General features: G+C 33.8%; 2 protein-coding genes and 1 pseudogene across 7 annotated transcripts in view; 2 read left to right on the top strand and 1 right to left on the bottom strand.

Annotated features, from left to right (window-relative positions):
* slc12a10.1 (solute carrier family 12 member 10, tandem duplicate 1) overlaps window positions 1–10,751 on the top strand; it is a 41,053-nt gene extending 30,302 nt beyond the window's left edge. Inside the window, exons 20-28 of one of the 3 annotated variants that reach the window (XM_073907013.1) lie at window positions 539–621; window positions 3,525–3,590; window positions 3,671–3,775; window positions 3,885–3,996; window positions 5,633–5,719; window positions 6,245–6,380; window positions 8,606–8,673; window positions 8,869–9,003; window positions 10,440–10,751. In XM_073907013.1, the coding sequence (XP_073763114.1) occupies window positions 539–621; window positions 3,525–3,590; window positions 3,671–3,775; window positions 3,885–3,996; window positions 5,633–5,719; window positions 6,245–6,380; window positions 8,606–8,673; window positions 8,869–9,003; window positions 10,440–10,488 (841 nt within the window). In that variant the 3' untranslated portion in view covers window positions 10,489–10,751. Of the gene's footprint in view, window positions 1–538; window positions 622–3,524; window positions 3,591–3,670; window positions 3,776–3,884; window positions 3,997–5,632; window positions 5,720–6,244; window positions 6,381–8,605; window positions 8,674–8,868; window positions 9,271–10,439 lie in introns of those variants that run through there. The other 2 variants (XM_068222367.2, NM_001161378.2) reach the window with 2 other exon arrangements.
* Window positions 6,990–7,108, top strand: LOC137496258 (5S ribosomal RNA; annotated as a pseudogene).
* A 3,500-nt stretch (window positions 10,752–14,251) lies between the features above and the next one.
* The window catches only part of slc12a10.3 (solute carrier family 12 member 10, tandem duplicate 3), a 38,912-nt gene continuing 32,038 nt past the window's right edge, over window positions 14,252–21,125 (bottom strand). Inside the window, exons 24-27 of one of the 4 annotated variants that reach the window (XR_012382471.1) lie at window positions 17,638–17,770; window positions 15,752–15,819; window positions 15,406–15,608; window positions 14,252–14,834 (exon numbers count right to left, since the gene is read on the bottom strand). Coding sequence is in view for 3 of the 4 variants with exons in the window: in NM_001135131.2 (NP_001128603.2) it covers window positions 15,470–15,608; window positions 15,752–15,819; window positions 17,638–17,770 (340 nt within the window). In the remaining variant the exon portion in view is untranslated. Of the gene's footprint in view, window positions 14,973–15,045; window positions 15,609–15,747; window positions 15,820–17,637; window positions 17,771–21,125 lie in introns of those variants that run through there. The other 3 variants (NM_001135131.2, XM_073906829.1, XM_021477565.3) reach the window with 3 other exon arrangements.

Below are 21,125 nucleotides of genomic sequence, written 5' to 3'. Positions count from 1 at the left end.
ACAATTAAAAACTGACAGGGAGATTTGGCGGGAAAGTAAAAAAATTGGAAAGAAAAGGTGAAATTAGAAACAACAGAATGAGGGGGGTCATCTGAATTATTAGAAAACTCAAAAATGTAATTAAACAAATCCACACTCTTTTAAAAAATGTTTAAATAATATAAGTATTAAAGTATTATAATTATTAATGTAAAAAGTATAAAGGTTAAAATAATTTAGTGGTTTACATTTGTGTACATTTGAAAATTTAAATAAATGTGATCCTCTTTAGTATAAAATGTTTAGTATAAAGTGTTTAATACTGTTGTAAAGATGTTTATACAACATTGTATTCATTCTATGTGTGCTTTCATTCATAAATTGAATTATTTTATTTAGCTAATCTGCATTTAATTGCATATTTGGAGGAAAAATATTAAATTTGGAGGGAAAATGTGAAATTTAAAATCTTAATTCTCTTTATGGTTTGAAATGTTTTCCTTCAGATTCACTTTGTTAGAAACTGAAATAAAGTATGTTTCTTTCTTTTTTTTCTCAGTGATTCTTTCGATTCCAACCACGGCGTGTGTGTCCTCCGCATGATGGATGGACTGGACATCCGAGATGAGTTACAGACTGAAGGTACATTGGGTTTATCAGTACACAGCGCATTTCTATTGCCCTTCCAATTGAAAATGTACATTGAAAATACGCCTAAAGTAAAGGTTTTCATTTTGAAAAAAACTCCAATAAAACTTACAGTAGTATATTACAAATATAAACAGTTGAAGTCAGAATTATTAGTCCCCCTTTGATTTTTTTTTTCTTTTTTTAAATATTTCCCAAATGATGTTTAACAGAGCAAGGAAATGTTCACAGTATGTCTGATAATATTTTTTCTTCTAGAAAAAGTCTTATTTGTTTTATTTAGTCTAGAATAAAAGCAGTTTTTAATTTTTTATGAACCATTTTAGGGACAATATTATTAGCCCCTTTAAGCTAATTTTTTTTTAATTATCTACAGAACAAACCATCGTTATACAATAACTTGCCCAATTACCCTAACCTGACTAGTCAACCTAATTAACCTAGTTAAGCTTTTAAATGTCACGTTAAGCTGTATAGAAGTGTCTTGAAAAACATCTAGTCTAATATTATTTACTCTCATCATGGCAAAGATAAAATAAATCAGTTATTAGAAATGAGTTATTAAAATAATATGTTTAGAAATGTGCTAAAAAAAACTTCTCTCAGTTAAACAGAAATTGTAAAAATAATAAACAGTGGGTATCATAATTCAAGGGGGCTAATAATTCTGACTTCAACTGTATATATTTTTCCTTTCACTAAAGAGAAATCACAGTAAGAGTCGAGTGATGTGACATGATGCATTGAACCCTTATTCTCATTAGTTTACGTGAGTTTGTTGCCTCTTTACAAACATGCACATCAAATTGCATGTAAACAGACCCTATGCCTCCTCTGGGTTTCACTGAATATATTTAATCCGTATATCCTGCATTTTGCGTTATTATGAGCTGTGACCTCTCTGTAGTCTTCCTAAGAGACTATTCATTTTCAAAATAAGAGTGCCACATGCATAGTGTGTTTAATACAAACTTAGATCTACTTAAAAACAAAGTAAAAATATATCATTGTTGCAATCACACTAGGAAAAGTTGTGACCAATCAAACACAGCTTGGAGTGTGTATATTAATTATTGCAGATGGATAATTGGTGTTTTGTTCCAATTGAGACACTTACAGGATTTACATGAGAATGAGGCTCACAGTATGTCATTTGCATGTACTGAAATCTTTATTATTCAGCTACGCCTAGATATATTTAGATTTTTATTCTCTGGCACTTTAATATAATCTTGGTACAGTTGTCAGTTTACTTATGCATATGTCACCAAAAATTAAATATTACTCACTGTTTAATATTAATAAACACTAGGGATGTAACGGTATTGTAAATACCGTCATACCGCAATATTACTTTTTTTCGATATTACCGAAGTCGCATGACTCGGTAAAACTATAGGTCTTCTGAGAAAATTTGCTCAGGCGAATGAAGCGAACGGGAGGTAGCTTAAACTACATTTCCCATCAGCCCAGGCGTGGCCATAATCCTTTGCGGTCTGCTGTCGCTACAGATCCAGTAATGCGGAAATGCAGTGTGCTGCTAGTAGCGGAGATGAAAAAAAGATGGAAATGATCGAACCTAAAGCGGGTGTTGTCGCCGCGCGCGTGCTGAATAGCGGTGTTGTCGCACGCGTTCTGATCAGCTGTGTTGTCGCGAGCGTATTGTAAAGCGCCGAGGGGGGGTTGAGCGCGCATTCTCAAGAGCGGTGTTGTCTACTGAAGGGCTGGACGGAGGTTGTGTCGCGTCGCGGGGGCACTTTTGATCGATTTGGAAGGGCATTTTCTATCCAAGACTAAAAAGGGCATGTGCACTGCACAGGTTGAGCCCTATGTGTGCACGTGCCTGCAAGTTGGGGAATACGACTAATAGCAGTCATGGGGACTGCAGAAACACAGCACACTGTTCAGATTGATGCAGACATTGACTTGTACCGCAAAGAGACCTCTATCTCACTCATGGTTTGTCTTCTCAAGTGGGGGAAAGACAATGCACAACGTTACCCACTGCTGTCAACATGGGCCAAGTCATATCTCTGTCCCAGAATCCTCAGTCCCAAATGAGAGGGTTTTTTTCTGTTGCAGGGGACATTGTAAATACCCAGAGATACCAGCTTTTACCAGATTATATTTATATGATAATTTTCCTTTAAACCCATCTCTATCTAAGTAAGTGAGTGAGTGATTAAATGTTGAATGTGATGAGTTTTCAACAATACTAAATTGAAACTATTTTTTTACATGGTTTAATATTTTTTTGTTATTAAAATTGAAGTTCCTGTTTCAAAGCTTACAGATAGATGACTAATTTGTATGTCATTGACACTTTTGGCAATTTTTTGGAGTATTTTCATAAGTTTTGTTTTTTCCTGTAAATGATTCAATAAATACCGTACCGTGACATTCATACCGAGGTATTACCGTACCGTGAAATTCTGATACCGTTACATCCCTAATAAACACTGTTTATTAATTGTTTCCATGAGTTCCAAGAAACTTTCCAAAAAAATGTTTTGAAGAATGTTGGAAAGCTGTGACTATTTGACATCCGATTGCCACAAAAGAGGTCCGTTGGAAGTCAATGGCCACAGCTTTCGATCGCGAAAGTAGTCAGCTCACCATGACGTTTAAAGCTTGTATACTGCCCAAACAACTCCTTTGGTGTAAATGTTTAATGCATTAACTGTGATATGAGTAAACCTAATATCTGTCACCACATTTCTAGATTGACTTATCAAGAAATGATTAGTTTGAGTCATGAATTGTTGGATAGTTTTTTTTTTTTTTTATCGAAACACTATGGCTAAAGATTTCTGCTAGTTTGTAATGGAAAATGGTGTGTGTGTGTTTCATTTTACTACTTGTGAAATATTGTGTTAAATGTCCTGTGTTTCTAACAGTCAATCCAGTGTTTGAGCCGGACGAACCCATCGAGTTTGATCAGCAGAATTCAGACTCCGATTCAGGTGAATAAGCCACACAAAATCATTGATTCAGTAAATGTAATATGCCTTATCTCACTTCACTGTGTTATTCATTCCTGTAGATGTGGACAACACAAAGAACATTGCCAACGATCAGATCAAAACGGTGTTTCAGACCAAACAAGGAAAGAAGACCATTGACGTGTACTGGATCTCTGATGATGGAGGTCAGATACTGTAATCATTACAAGGCATCAGTCATTATAATCATAGGTTTGATAACCCTTAGTTAACACTTAATAGTTGATTAAAGCTCAGTCTCTTTATCTGGCTCAGGTTTGACTCTGTTGGTGCCGTATCTGTTGACCAGAAGAAAACGCTGGAGACGGAGCAAAGTCAGAGTGTTTATTGTTGGCGAACAGAAAACTATGGAGGACGAGCGCAAAGAGTAAGAATCGAGATTCATTACAGTCATACAAATCATCCAGATTTTAATATATCAAAGGATGATAATATATATGAGTTTTTAACACTAGACTATCATTTCTTAAATGATCTGAATCATCACAATCAATTCTAAACATTGTAAATGTCTGTCAGAATCAGCAGAATCATTCCTTTGAATCACTGATCATCGAATTATTTACACTTGAGCTGCGGTCACACTAAACTTTTGCGACTTTTAGACGCTTCAAAAAGTGAGCGATTGCTTTATATTTTAAATTACTGTCCAGAGAGGTCATGTTTTGACTCTCGATTGGTCTCACACTGTCAAGTGATGTGATTTCGCAAGTCAGAGTTCACCAAGCTTGAACTTTGCAATGCAGTGTACTGTGAAACTTGACGCATGAGCTTGCGTTTGCGGTCTGACGCAATCGCGTGCGTTTGAATGGAAGTCTATGTGGAGAGAAGTCCAGTATGACCACAGCTTCAGATACTGCTTGATGCTATTAGCAGGTTTGGCATGCTGTCCCGGGAAAGAGCCCTGAGCTCAGAGATAATTGGTCCCAGGGCTCCCACTTGGTCAGTTAGCTTTTAAGGGTGTCCGAGATGAGGTAGGTCATTAGAGCTCTCCCTGGTAAAGGAAAAGGAGGAGATGGGGTGGATGGGGGGATTCTTCTAAAATGACAACAAGGCAGTAGGGTGAAATCAGTCTATGTATTGCAGGTTAGGATTGATCTAAATGGGTTATTGCTGATTATGGATGGTAGACCAGCCGTGGTCAATCAAATCACATTCTCCTCTCAAAATTAGTTCATAAAACTTCACTTGAATCATCAGAATCAATAAAATTATAGCATTTGTTTTTTCAAAGCTTCAATCTTCCAAAAAAAAAAGACTCAAGTCAAATTACGTGTGCTATGATGAGTGAAAAGCTTATGATTGGTCCGTCCCGCTCTGAAACGCCCTGAGGGTGGGTGGTTCCCGTTCTAGTTTCTGTCTGTAAGCAGGCAAGAGCAGAACAGAAGAGTGATCTGATTTGCCAAATGATGGGTGGGGAAGGGACTTGTAGGCGTCCCCAAACGGAGAATAGCAATGGTCACGCAAGTTGGTGGTGATGTGTTGATAGTATTTTGGAGCGATTTTCCTGAAATTGGCGTTGTTAAAGTCCCCTGTAACAATAAACGTTGCCTCCGGATGACGTTGTCTCTGCTCGCTTATGCTCCTGTACAGTTCCCTGAGCGCCTGCTCTGTGTTGGCTTGATGTTGAATGTATACAGCTGTAATGATAACAGCTGTGAACTCTCTTGGTAACCAGTACGGTCGACACCGAAGCATAAGATATTGCCATCCCTCATCAAATTCACCCAACAACAAATAAGCATTACTGTTAGTCAGAATAAAGTGTTCATTGTAACCTAATTTCATTGTTTATACATTTTAAATCATCGAGTTTAGAATAAGGAAATTGTGAATCACAGAAATAACGTGAATGAAAACAACAATCATAAAAACAATTCAATTTTAAAAGTATCTGCATCGTGATTACGATTGTATATTTTACATGCACGACTCTCTGCAGTGATTTGTTTTTGACTTTTATCAATGAACTGATCTAATTTCAAACCTCTTCTCATGCTCAGGATGAAGACTTTGCTCCAGCGTTTCCGACTGGACGTTCATGATGTGATTGTGATGACGGACAGCAAACGACAACCGCTTGCCAAAAAGTAGGTCAACTGCAAACATTTCAAACAGTTGATCATTTCAAAACAGTTGCACAGCGAGTGTTTTTCAGCAACCAATAAACTTCCGGTGTAAGGTTAATGTGACTATTTTCAATTTAATAAGGTTCCTTCAACAGCATTGATGTTGTAATGTAATTGAAATGCAATCAGTTAAATAGACTTAAGTGTTAATTTAGTTGTTTAAACCTGTTTAAATGCAAGAGCCGTCAATAGAGGCAAGCTAGCGCAGAAACCACATTAAAAATAATAGTATAAAATACATTTCTGTTTTTTAAAGACATGGTGCGGAAAAATGAGACTCGCTTTCTATCTTATGTTAATTAGGCAGTGAGTTTTAAAGAAATCAGATCTTAAAAGTGGCGATTTAGTAATGGTATGACAGTTCACTTGAAGCACAATGGGCTGGCTGACTGGTAATTAAAAGTGCATATACATAGCACAGTCAGTAAAGTAAGCGATGCAGTCCGCTAATGTTTTCCCATGCTAATGAAAATTTGTTTTGATTAGCATGCAGCGTTTCGAGGACACTGTCGCCCCCTTCAGGCTGAATGACGCACAGCTGGACGAGCGGACGGTGCAGCAGCAGAGAATGGAGAACCCATGGAAGGTCACGGACAAACAGATGGACGCGCTGAGACTCAAGGTGTGTGTTTGACCTGCTTACATAAATATCACCATTTGATAATGTTCCCAATATTTTAGGAATCCATCAGAATTGTCCATTGAAATATTTAAAATGTCCTCAGAAAAAAAAAATTCTGTTTTTGATTTATTGTCTTGTTTCTAGTCCAAATATTCAAAAGTTGCCAAGAAGCATTTTCTAGACAAGCACAAAGTGTTCTCTTGTTTTAAGAAATAACATGTCAAAATTAAGGCAGCATGGTGGCGCAGTAGTTAGCACAATTGCCTTACAGCAAGAAGGTCGCTGGTTTGAGCCTCAGCTGGGTCGGTTGGCAGTTCTGTGTGGAGTTTGCATGTTCTCCCTGTGTTGGTGTGGGTTTCCTCCGGGTGGTCCAGTTTCCCCCACAAGTCCAAACACATGCGTTATTGGGGAATTGATGAACTAAATTGTCCGTAGTGTATGTGTGTGTATGAGTGTGTATGGATGTTTCCCAGTGATTGGTTGCAGCTGGAAGGCATCCGCTGCATAAAACATACGCTGGATAAGTTGGCGGTTCATTCCGCTGTGGCGACCCCTGATTAATAAAGGGACTAAGTTGAAAAGAAAATGAATGAATGAATGAAATACTAGGCTTACACTCATACCACCTTGAGCACGGCTGACCTCATCTGATCTTGGAAATTAAGCAGGGTTGGGCCGGGTTAGTACTTGGATGGCAGACCGCCTGGGCATACAAGGTGCTGTAAGCTTATGGGTATACTTAATTTTATAATAATATTAATAATAATAATAATAATAATAATAGTACAATAATAATTAATTCTTCAGATTTTTTCTAGCCTCTTTGGTTAAAAAATAAAGCCTTTTTCGATGGATTATTTTCATTATTTATGGTGGCATAGCAGTCAAAATAGTATGAAAATAGGACAAATGAGCTAATTTGGGACAAATTCTGGACCTTTGTCAGTGAGGGGTGGGTCTTCCGAACGAAAGTTATTTAAAAATGTCAGAAATAGGGGAAGGGAGGTCATGTACTGGACAAGTCCATAAATATACAGGACGTCCAGGCTAATGCGGCCAGTTAGCCTTGAACCTCAGGGGCAGATTTTCATCTGTTAGGAAGTCTTTATGAACATGTGTTCAATATTTTGCGATGATGCCTTTTCTGCCTCCTTGCTCTTTTCGACCAACAGCGTAACTCACCATGGACGTTGCGTCAAAGATTCAAATGTGACCACTCAGTGGGTCATGTCACGTGACTCGCGTCACAATATTGTGGCTTTGAGGCTCTATGGGATTCTAATTACTGGCCAGAGTTATTTAAAATTATGCTTTATTACAATATTTATTAAATATAAATATATTATATGAATTATATAATAAATATATTATATAATATTAAATTAGCGAGGCTGTGGCGCAGTAGGTAGTGCGGTCGCCTCACAGCAAGAAGGTCGCTGGTTCGAACCTCGGCTCAGTTGGTGTTTCTGTGTGGAGTTTGCATGTTCTCTCTGTCTTCGCGTGGGTTTCCTCCGGGTGCCCCCACAGTCCAAAAACATGCGGTACAGGTGAATTGGGTGGGCTAAATTGTTCGTAGTGTATGAGTGTGTGTGTGGATGTTTCCCATAGATGGGTTGTGGTTGGTAGGGCATCCGCTGCGTAAAAAAAAAAAAAAAAAACTTGCTGGATAAGTTGGCGGTTCATTCCGCTGTGGCGACCCCGGATTAATAAAGGGACTAAGCCGAAAAGAAAATGAATGAATAAATACTAAATTAAATAATTAAAAGGACAAATTCTGGACATTTTGGCCGACCTAAAATGTTAATAAATCTTAATAAAAAGATGTTAATAAAATACAAATTAAATTTCTCTGCTGAAAACTAGCTTGACCAGCCTAGCCAGGGTGGGAGCCCAGTCAAAACCAGCTATGTCCAGCTTAAACCAGGCTGGTCAAGTTTGTTTTAGCTGGTTTTAGCTGGTCATTTTCCAGCCTGACCAGCTTAAACCAGGCTGGACATGGCTGGAAACCAGCCTGCAAATGGCCAAAACTCCTTTAAAACCAGGCTGGTCGACCAGCTAAAACCAGCCAACCATCCTAGGCTGGTTTAGGCTGGATTGATGTTAATAAAATACAATGTAATGGGTAATTTATTAAACAATATAAATAATACTCTGCATAATTACTGTTTACTGTAAACACTATGGGAAGTTCTATAACTCATGATGTTTCCTTCATATTTTGACAGTCTGAGAGGAAAGTGCGGCTGAACGAGATCATTCGGAGGAATTCCCAACACGCCGCTCTGGTTCTAGTGTGAGTATTGACCGTCATACCATTAACCATTGTCTGCTTCTGGTCAATATGTAATTCATACACAAACAAAGCACAATCTGATCATATTGGAGCCGCATCAATCATTCACATTCAAAATAAAAGGCTTATAATTGGAGAGTAAACACAGATGTTAATTATTAATGACCATGTGTGTGTGTGTGTGTGTGTGTTCAGGTCTCTCCCCGTCCCTCAGGCTGATTGTCCCAGCTCTCTTTATATGGCCTGGTTGGACACGCTGAGCTGCGGTTTACACTGTCCAGTCCTGCTTATTCGGGGAAACCAGCAGAACGTCATGACCTTCTACTGCCAGTAAAAACACCAACAGCAGATTTACTGTTGAAGTCAGAATTAAAAGCCTTCCTGAATTATTTGCCCCTCTTTAATGGATTTTCAGCACATTTCTAATCATAATAGCTTTAATAACTCATCTCTAATAACTGATTTATTTTGTCTTTGCCATGATGGCTGCACATAATACTTGACTAGATATTGTTCAAGACACTTCTATACAGGTTAAAGTGAGATTTAAAGGCTTAACTAGGGTAATTAGGGTAAAGTTAGGGTAATTAGGCAAGTCATTGTATTACAGTGGTTTGTTCTGGAGACTATCCAACACAAATATTGCTTAAGGGGTGCTAATAATATGTAACTTAAAATCTAGCAAGCCGAAAAAATAAAACAAATAAGACTATCTCCAGAAGAAAAAATCTTATAGGAAATACTGTGAAAAATTCCTGAATCTGTTCAACATCGTTTGGGAGATATTTGAAATAATAATAATTAATTCACAGGAGGGCGACTAATTTTGAGTTCAGCTGTACACACTCTTTCCGGCTCTTTCATGCCATGCACTACATGACTTTATTTTCATTTTCATGCACTGCTCAGTTTAGAGATATCGGGGTACTGTTTCATAACATGTGTAGCCCCTTTCACACAGTGATACCGGTAAATATCTGGAAAATTTACGGAACGACTTTACCGGTATATTCAAAAAAGCGCTGTTCACACAGGCGAGGACGTTACGGAAATTTTCCGGAAAAGAGCATTCACACATCCATTCCAAAATACCGGTAAATTCTGACATCATTCACCACAAATGAGCTTTAAACGGCTGCGCTTGTATTTGTAAACATCTGACTAAATTACAAACTCTGTGGATGATCAATATTGTGAACAACTTTCGCAGGATCACTTTCGCATGTCGAGATGTTCATAATATGTGCGTGTACAGGCACACGCAAAGCTTGAAGGTAAACAAACAACGGCTTATCATGAGCATCTCATCGATGATTATTTACACAGTTGGCATTAAGAAGAACATATAAACGTGATCTGACTAACTTCTAGCAGCTAAATGTGTCTGGAAAAATATTCAAAGGCTTTTATCCTCATAAACCGCACGGACGTAAATGCGTCTGACTGTTGTGATTGGCTAAAGCAGACGTCTCACGTCAGCACGTTCTAGACGTGCACGCGCTTATTACAGCAATCTTCCTTCTGCATTCACACAGCGCAGCATTCCGGCAAATTACCGGTAATGTTACAACTTCTCTTTCCGGAAAATAGCCAGAACGAATTTACCGGTATTTTCAAAAAGGACCTGTTCACACATACAACCTTTCCGAAAGGTCTGTATGTGTGAAAGGGGCTTGTGTCTATGTTTAAATAAACGTCCTAAATATTTTTTTCATTGTATTTTTGACTAAACTCACATTATTATATTTTTTGCTTGACTTCTGCAGATTTTACACGCAGCGGATTATTAAATTGTATCTATTTTCTGTACTGTGAAGATTGTGCATGGAACATTTAGCTGATCGTACTTTCTTTTTTTAATTTGATGATTATTTTCTGATTTATGCAGTGGTAAAATTAGATCTCTAAAATCTCTTCTGTAAAACTATTGATTAAATATGACAGTAAAATTAAATGGTAATTTTGAGCAGGGCTTTTATACAATGTTCAGATTTTATCTTCTGGAAATTTCTGCAAAGTAGTGCATCTTTAATTAGATAAAGGTTCATGTGTGTATTTAAATGTAATATTTCAGAAAAGGTTAACCAAAAAAAAGTGTTTATCATTCTTAATGTAACCAATTAAATGGTAAAGTGGTGATGATACATATATATGTATATAACTATAACTATATACACACACACACACACACACACACACACACACACACACACATATACAACAGTTCCATCTGGTTCTTGAATCTGATTGGCTGATAGCCATGCAATATTTTGCCTGTAACAGCACACAAATGCCTCTTCACCCTTGTGTATTACTCCGCCCACATACAGTAAGCAACAAGCAGAGAGACACTACAGTTTGACAAATATTCCTGCTGTTGGGCAACATAATATACTTTTGAGACTTTTTTTAGTTGAGTGTAGTTGTTTAGATTGCAACAATGCAGTTTATTTAAAAGGATAGTGCCCTTTTAAAAATTATTTATAATTTCTGAGAGATGTGGCTGTATACCTGTGGCCTTGTGCCAACGCATGGGTAGTAATATATACAAATATAGTAGTAAATATATATATATATATATATATATATATATATATATATATATATATATATATATATATATATATATATATATATATATATATATATATATATACATACAGTTGAAGTCAGAAATATTAGCCCCCCTGAATTATTAGAGCGCTTATTTTTTTCCCCCCAATTTCTGTTTAACGGAGAGGAATTTTTTTCAGCACATTTTAACACATTTCTAAACATAATAGTTTTAATAACTAATTTCTAATAACTGATTTATTTTATCTTTACCATGATGACAGTAAATAATATTAGACTAGATATTCAAGACACTTCTATTCGCTTGTTAAGTAGTGACGTGTTTGTGACGTATGTATACTGCTTCCGGGTCCAAGCCTCTATTCATTTGAGTGGAGAAATCATTCGCTTATGATCACGTTTTATTCCTGTCACACATTAAAGTTAATTTTATATAGAATCATAGTGTACACAACAATCTCTGGGCTTGCTGCATAACAAATATCAAAAATTTAACAATTTATAAAAAAATGAATCACTTTCTGGCCATCAGATATTAGGCATGGACATATATACTGCGATCGTGATTTTCGAAAGCATTAAATCACTTTGTAAACGTTTATTATTACCATTTTATGAGTCTCCCCATTCAGTTGAATAGATCGCTTGGACCCGGAAGCAGCTTCGCGTGACGTCACACTTTACAAGCGGATACAGCTTGAAGCGACATTTAAAGGCTCAACTAGGTTAATTAGGTTAACTAGGCAGGTTAGGGTGATTAGGCAAGTTATTGTATAACGATGGTTTGTTTTGTAGATAATCGAGAAAAATAAAGCCTAAACACCTAAAATGGTGTTTAAAAAATTAATAACTACTTTTATTCTAGCCAAATTAACAAATAAGACTTTCTCTAGAAGAAAAAATATTATCAGACATACTGTGAACATTTCCTGAATCTGTTAAACATCATTTGAAAAATATCTAAAAAAAGAAGAAAAAAATTTGAATGCGGCTAATAATTCTGACTTCAACTGTGTGTGTGTATATATATATATATATATATATATATATATATATATATAAATATATATATATATATATATATATATATATATATATATATATATATATATATATATATATATATATATATATATATATATATACAGTCGAAGACAAAATGATTAGCTCTGATTTTTTTTTTTTTTTTTTTCCATGTGCTGTATAAGAGAGAATAATTTTTTATATTTTTTAATCTTCTGCGGCTGAACTGTTGTCAGTTTCAAATTTTAAGATGAAGTCATTTGGTGGCAGGGCTTTTAGCTGCACAGCACCACAGTTATGGAACTCCCTGCCATTAGATATTCGTCAGGTGGATTCTATCTCCAATTTTAAATCCCAGGTTAACACCTTTCTGTTCAGAATTGCTTTTAATGACTTTCTGGATTAATACTATGTTAAATGACTCTTTTTTTCTTGTTTTTATAATGTGCCTGTGACACTGTAAGGTGTCCTTGAGTGCTCTGAAAGGCGCCTATAAATAAAAGGCATTATTATTATTATTATTATTATTAGTAGTAGTAGTAGTAGTAGTAGTAGTAGTACACTGAAAAAAGTGTTGCATGCAGAACTGTTGCAAACAATTTATTTGTGTTGAATTTAAACAAACAAATTAAATTTAATAATGTTCAACTTAATTTGTTTGTTTAAATTCAGCCCCCAAAAATTGTTTACAACCACTCAACGTAAATAAATTTAGTAAATACAAGGAATCATTTTTGAATAATTTTTTTTGTGTAGTAGTAGTAGTAGTAGTAGTATTAACAAATTGTTAAACTTTTTAAAGTAATTTTTTTAAAGGATTTTTTTATAACCAATTTTTTTTCCTTTGCCGTGATGACAGTTCATAATATTTCACTATTTTGCAAGACACTAGTATTTAGCAGTGACATTTAAAGGCTTAACTTGGTTAATTAGGTCAACAAGGCAAGTCATTGGACAACAGTGGTTTATTCTGTAGACAATCAGAAACAAATAATTGACCTTAGCTATAAACTTTTTTTTTATTCCAGCCAAAGTAAAAGAAATAAAACCTTTATCCAGAAGAAAACTATAATATAAAATAGTGTGAATGAATAATTTTGTCTTTAACTGTATGTTTTGTAGACTGATATGATTTGTCTTAGTTGTTTTGCAGTAAAATTTCTCTTTAAAGAGGTACAGCAATCTTAAGACACTTTAAAATGTCCGGAAGTCATTTCTAAATTCGTCTAATTTTACGATTGGGTTGTAGTTGATTCAACAAGTATTTTACATGCATGCATTTTTTCTAATGCCTTTGTCCATTGAATTTATGTTCTACATTATTATGCAAGTTCACTAAGAATTAAACCCCTGATCTTGGAAATAAACAATCCACATGTTGAATTTTTAATTTTTTTTTGGACGCACATTTAAAAAATGTATTATTTGAGGTAAAGAAAAAAAAAGTCCAATGTGTCAGCATGAACCAGATATTGCAAAAGATTGTCAGTGTGATGGCATAAAGGTCAGTTTGACATATATCCAACTGAGACTGAATATTGAGTAGGGGGTGGGGCTTTATTTATTGGCTCCACCTTTCATCTTTCACTCACTGCAAACTAACGGTTCAAGGGGCATGGCTAAGCATATTTCAGCCAATCAGAGAAGGACCCTTTTCACATATTTAGATTAAATATTCACAAAACTGTTTTTTTTAATTAATTGTTCACCTTAAGACAAACAATGCATGCTAGCACAATTAACTTGGTAAAATTTGATTTCATGCTGACTTTATGTATGTTGAATGTGTTTTTCACAATGATCATTTTGCTTATAGCTCTCATTTGTGAACTAATTATTGTTTTAGAAATGTATGGTGAAGGGATGATGTTGCTGTATGTTCAATGTGAAATGTCTTCACTTGTTTATTTTAGATAATAATTGTTTGGAGCTTTTGAAGGGGCAGCTGCATACAGAAACACACAGACACTCCAGTGCAATGTTTATTTCATGTGTAATTTATTCTGTACAAGTTGTAATGCTTAATTATTTCCATGTGATTGAACAGCGTTTATAACTTGTTTCATTTTGAACTCGGTGTAATGAGACAGTCAATGAAGATTGAGATGTTCATTGAGCTAAATTGTATTTTTCACATTGAAAAGCAGATCTGGAACCGGTAATTCTCAATAATCTATATTTATATGGTGTTTAAAAAAGCTGAATTATTCATTACAATGTTTTGCTTAATGAAATGTCATTTTACAAAGCTTGAACAAATAAACATATTTTTATGCTAATACAACTGTGTCTTGTTGAAATCGCATTAACCCCCAATGTATCTCTAGCGCATTTGTATTGCAATCTGTCAGGCTGAAAGTGTTTATTGCAAACTGATCTGCAAGATTATCATAGATTATACAGGCAAATAAACATAAGAAATATACATATGCATTAATACAATCATTGCACGAGGGAATTAAGCAGCTCATTTCATTTTAACAGTAATGGGCCTGTAATCACAAAACATTTCATCTCACCAGTAAGAGTTATAAAAGTTTGTTTCCACAATTTAAGTGTGCATACTGTGTATATTTGGTGTGTTTGTACATATATATATATATATACAAACACACCAAATATACACAGTATGCACACTTAAATTGTATATATATATATATATATATATATATATATATATATATATATATATATATATATATATATATATATATACACATATATATATATACATGTATACATATATATATATATATATACATATATATATATATATATATATATATATATATATATATATATATATATATATATATATATATATATATATATACACATACACATATATATATATATATGCATGTTCTCCCCATGTTGGCGTGTGTTTCCTCTGGGTGCTCTGGTGTTTGAATAAACTAAATTGGTTGTAGTGTGTGTGTGTGTGAATGAGTGTGTATGGGTGTTTCCCAGTACTGGGTTACAGCTGGAAGGGCATCCGCTGTGAAAAACATATGCTGGTTAAGTTGGTGGTTCATTCTGCTGTGGCGACCCCTGATTTATAAAGGAACTAAGCCGAAAAGAACACGAATGAATGAATGATTTGTGAATTCAGGTCCAGATTAGCACAGAGTTTACCATATTTTCATAGCTCTATGTGAGCGCAGATTTATGTGCAGTTATAAATGTTTGACGATGAGTTTTACTGGCAGTAGAAGGTCATGACGTTCTCCTGGTTTCCTCGGATGAGCAGGGCAGGACAGTGTATCCCAAAACTCAGCGCCTCCATCCAGGCCATATAGAGAGAACTGGGACAGTTGAGATCCGGCACTGGGAGAGAACTGAAACGCACACACTCTCGTTTTTGAGAGTAATCTATAGGTTTCCATTGATTTTATACTTTATAAAGTGTGTTTCGATCACCCCACCCCAATCTGAAACAGTGTGCACTTGTGTTTACATCAGAAACTGTGACTGTACTTACACTACAACCAAAGCAGCGTGGTTGGAGTTCTTCTTGATGATTTCATTTAGTCGCACGGTCCTCTCAATCTGAAAATAAAACACACATGAACATATATTAGTTATTAATAGTAAAATACAATGGGTGTTACAGATTGTACCAAACACATGAGGCCCAGGGGAAGGGATTGAAATTGGGGGAGTTTTTCAGCAAAAATGACAAAATGGGAGGTGGATCTGAAATACGGGAGACTCCCAGGAAAGAACAGGAGTGTTGGCAGATATAATCATAACCTTGTTTATCAATATGTGGCTCTTTTTAGATTCTCGGAAGCAAAAGACATTAAAAATGTAAAACAGAAAATATATATTGGAACCATTGTTTTTTTTATATCTCTCAAAATGGTCTATATAAATGTAAGGAATTATTATTTATTATTATTATTATTATTATTATTATCCTAATTATTTTTGTTGTTATTATTTTCTATTATTATTTTATTAATATTATTAATATTATTATATTTACTATTATTGTTATTATTATTATTATTATTATTATTATTATTATTATTAGTGTTATTATTATTATCATTATTATTTTTGTTGTTAATATTTTATTATTATGATTAATATTATTATTATATTTACTATTATTGTTATTTTTATTATTATTATTATATTTACTATTATTGTTATTATTATAATTATCATTATTATTATTATTATTGCTGTTATTATTATTATTATTATTATTATTATTATTAGTATTATTATCATTATTATTATTGTTTTTGTTATTATTATTATAATTATAATTATTATTTTTATTATTATTATTATTGTTATTATTATTATTGGTCACACTTTACAATAAGGTTCATTGGTAAATGTTAATTAATGCATTTACTAACATGAACAAACAATGAACAATACAATTACTACTGTATTTGTTCATGTTAGTTAACGTTAGTTAATGAAAATACAGTAGTTCATTGTTAGTTCATGTTAACTCATGGTGCATTAACTAATGTTAACAAGCATGGACTTGGATGTTAATAATGCATTAGTAAATGTTTGATTATGATTAATAAATGCTGAACATGTGATGTTCATGATTAGTTCATGTTAGTAAATGCATTAACTAATGAACCTTATTGTAAAGTGTTACCTTATTATTATTATTATTATTATTGTTATTATTATTATTATCATAATTATTTTTGTTGTTATTATTTATTATTATTATTATTATTAATATTATTATATTTATTATTATTATTATTATTATTATTAGTGTTATTATCATTATTATTATTATTTTTTTGTTGTTGTTATTATTATTATTATTATTTTTTTGTTATTTTTTTTCTTGTATAGACTGATTGACATTATTATGCATTCCCAAATGCTCTGAACCATTATTGGAATGGTCAAATGTATACTTTACATTATATATTATATTAAGTAGTATCATTATTATTTTTAAATACAGATCAGAACAAACTATTCTCACTATTAAATGGCTGACACCCCATGCGCCTCGTTTTGATGTCCTTCAGGGAGAATTAAGCATTAATTAGGGGGTCAGTCCTCTCCAAAGCCCCATGTAACTTGCATCCCGAATAAGGGTATACTTTATCACAATACACCACGGTTTACTGTAGTAAAAACTAAAGTATACTTATTTCAGTTTCCACTATTGTTAATAGGCTACTACAGTATGCTAGAGCATTAGCAAAGTGTGGTAAATACTATAATATAACAACACTTTATTATAGTATGGTTCAAACAAAAACTCTGTAGTAACACTATAGTATTAACTAAAAAATGACAATAGACAGAACCTCAAAACACACCCATCCCCCCCCCCCACACACACACACACACACAACACAACACACACACCTTGGGTCTAATAGCCTCCAGGTCTTTGTCAGAAACTGTCCACGGATTGAGTCTCCTGAACTCCTGCAGGTCTCCTCTGCTCTGTTCCTCAGTCAGCCTGAAGGGGGCGACGGAGTCATCATACCTCTGCAAACTAAAACAGAATAAAAGAAGAAGAAAAAAGCCCGCGATTTCTCCAAACAATCATAAATATCGGCGTTTGAGACGGATTATGACCAGGAAACGTAAAGATAAGTTTGATTCCTCCGTGTCTGAGTTTAAAGGACAATGAAGACGGTTAATATTTAGTGATATTATTGATTTAACTGTTTTGACACAAAATGATGAGAACAAAATGTAATCTGAAGTGAACTGGATGGTGACAATGTTTTTGTTAGGTCATTGACTCTGTTATAAAACTGTTCTTTATCAATATTTAACCTATATTCAAAGATTTCACCTAATCTAACCTACTTAACCACCATATGAAACGTTAGTGGTTTAAAAACTCCTTTACATTGAACTTTTAAATTATTTGTTTAACCCTTTAGCCTTTGGTTAATAAAAAAAAGCTAATCTTAAGTTTATAGGGGATAATATCTGTCAAAATGAATAAATAATATTACAAAAATATTGTAAAAGTAACAGATTTCATGTATATTTTAACAGAGTTCTTTACCAGCATCGGTCATTGATGAAAAAATCCCCAAAAGTCATTAGATTTAACCTCTTTAAGCCCAAGCTGGTTTTTTTACATGCATTTTTTATTTCTCTTTGCTTTTTGGGCTTATTGGAACCTAATGAGAATAAAAATCTATGTATCATCTTTTGACATTTTTTTAGAGAAAAAGTATGTCCATATATGTGTTTATATATATAAGGGCTGTGCAATTAATCGAAAATCCGGTTTCGATTTCGATTACGGGTCATAACGATTATGAAAAACCATTATTCGAGATAAACGATTATTCCATCATATACCGCCTCTTTTCCAGTTCCCCGTGAAAGTGACTGAAAGATGTGCTGTAATGTAACTTTTGCAGTTGGTTTTATATTCGCACATTCGTTCATTTAGAAGTCTCTATATTGTTTACCATGTTACTTTGAATATTTGATCGGAATTAGCATGCCAGTATGACTTGAAATCAACATTAACACTGTTTATTTGACCGTGAGCAATGATGTACTTTGATAGTCAGTGGCTGCTAATATGATTTCGCTATTTAGAATTTGCAAAAAATACTTTTATGAAATTATATTATTATGGGGAAAGTCTGAATCTGCTAATATAAAACCAACTTTACCTCTATTGTGTGTGTGTGTGTGTGTGTGTGTGTGTGTGTGTGTGTGTGTGTGTGTGTGTGTGCGCGCGTGTGTGCACGCAGTCCTAATGCGAGCACTTTAATGGACAAATACATGCACGGTGTTTAATGATTATTCATATTAATCCTCATTTGTGTAATAAACAAACAAGTTGAGAATCAAAGACACGTGAAAGAGAAACCGTATCGGAGCCACACTATTCTTCAAGTGACAGCGTGCGATATTCCTGCAGCTGTTTTTATTATTAATCAAACAACAAAAGGACAAAATCCACTCACTGCTCTTGACTGAAGGACTTTTTTTCTTACAGTGAAGATGCTTTAAACACAGTTTAAACAGATTTAATAGCTCATTTCTAATAACTGATTTCTTTTATCTTTGCGATGATGACAGCACATTATATTTTATTAGATGTTTTTCAAGATACTAGTATTCAGCTTAAAGTGACATTTAAAGGCTTAATTAGAGTAAACAGCCAAGTCATTATGTAACAGTAGTTTCTTCTGCAGACAATCAAAAATATATATTGCTTAAGGGGGCTAATAATATTGAGCTATTAAAATAGGTTTCAAAATATTTAAACCTGATTTTTTTTCTAGCTGAAATAAAATAAAATAAAAACCTTTCTCCAGAAGAAAAAAATATTAAAGGAAATACTGTAAAAAATTGCTCTGTTAAACATAATTTGGGAAATATTTGTATATAAAAATAAATTCTCAGAAGGGCGAATCATTTTGACTTCAACTGATAATCGTTTTGAATAATCTTGATTACAATTATGACCAAAATAATCGTGATTATGATTTTTCCCATAATCGAGAGCAGCCCGAATATATATATTGACACTGTGTGTCTGTAACAAAATATTAAACACTCAAAGTATTTTATATAGCCACTTAAGAGCTAACATGTGATGTCCACATATGTGGACACTTAAGCCCTGGGAGTTTAGAGGTAAAGTTAATTGTATATTCACACATTCATTTAGTGACAACTTGTGACAGACTTCCTATATTGTTTACCACGGCACTTTGAATATTCAGTCTGAAATAACCTGCAAGTGTGACTTGAAAACAACATTAACACTGTTTATTTGACTGTGAACATGTTGTACTCTGATAGTCATTGGCTGCTAATATGATTTCGCTATTTGGAGTTTGCAAATAATACTTTCATGAAACTATATTATTAAGGAGGAAGTCTGAATGTGCGAATATAAAACCAACTGCACCTCTGTCTAGGAGGATAAGGATTTTAACTAGGGCTGGGCGATTTGGCGTAAAATCTGAATCTCGATTAATTGAACATTTGAACTTGATTATTATTAATGAAGGATCATTTTCTTTTTCTTTTTTGTCTTTTTTTGCCCTCAAAGTTCACAAACAAGTTTTGTACAGTGAATATGCTCACATATTATAAGAGATTTTTGAATGAAGGGCGCATTAACTTGATTTTAAAATAATTGAAGAAAACACTGTCTACTATCTATTTATTGAACATCAACATCGAGCAAGAAGGTTGCTGGTTCGAGCCTCAGCTGGGTCAGTTTGAATTTCTGTATGAAGTTTGCATGTTCCCCCTGTTTTAAAGCACTGTAAAATATTTGCCTGAAAAAAATAAATAAATAAAAAAATAGTTTCGCTATTTTGGAAAAAAAACTTTATTTTTTTTTTCCAGAAGGGTATGCATGTTTTTTAATCTTCTCTATATTTGTAAGATTTTGCTTATTTTTTTTACCTTATTATTTTTTTGACCATAACTTTCTTATTCTGACAGATTTTTTTAGCATCACTGCTTGATGGAAAAACTCCTAAAAGTCATTAGATTTAAGGATTTTAACCCTTTAATTTTTGTTTTTTTTTATTATAAGTTTTTGAAACATATTTCATAAACATATTTTCCATAGGGGTATTTTTTTTTAATTTTACTATAAGCTTGGATAAGACAATGATCAGAAGCACAAATGTGTTGTTTTCATTCAGGGTTCAGGATTTAAGAGAGTTCATGTCACCTTATTTGTAGTGTGTTGTTTAATACTGCGAATCTGCTTTTAAATCTATAGTGGTTTCTGTAATTTGTCAACTTTCAGTTTTGATTATGCGCAATTAAGAGTTTGACTAATAATATTGATGCAGTTTGTAGATTTGTTTACACAAGGATAACGGTGTCTATTTTAATGTGTTATA

Source organism: Danio rerio, chromosome 7 (genome assembly GCF_049306965.1).
Source record: "Danio rerio strain Tuebingen ecotype United States chromosome 7, GRCz12tu, whole genome shotgun sequence".
Taxonomy (NCBI): domain Eukaryota; kingdom Metazoa; phylum Chordata; class Actinopteri; order Cypriniformes; family Danionidae; genus Danio; species Danio rerio.
This window is presented reverse-complemented; position numbering and strand designations above follow the sequence as displayed.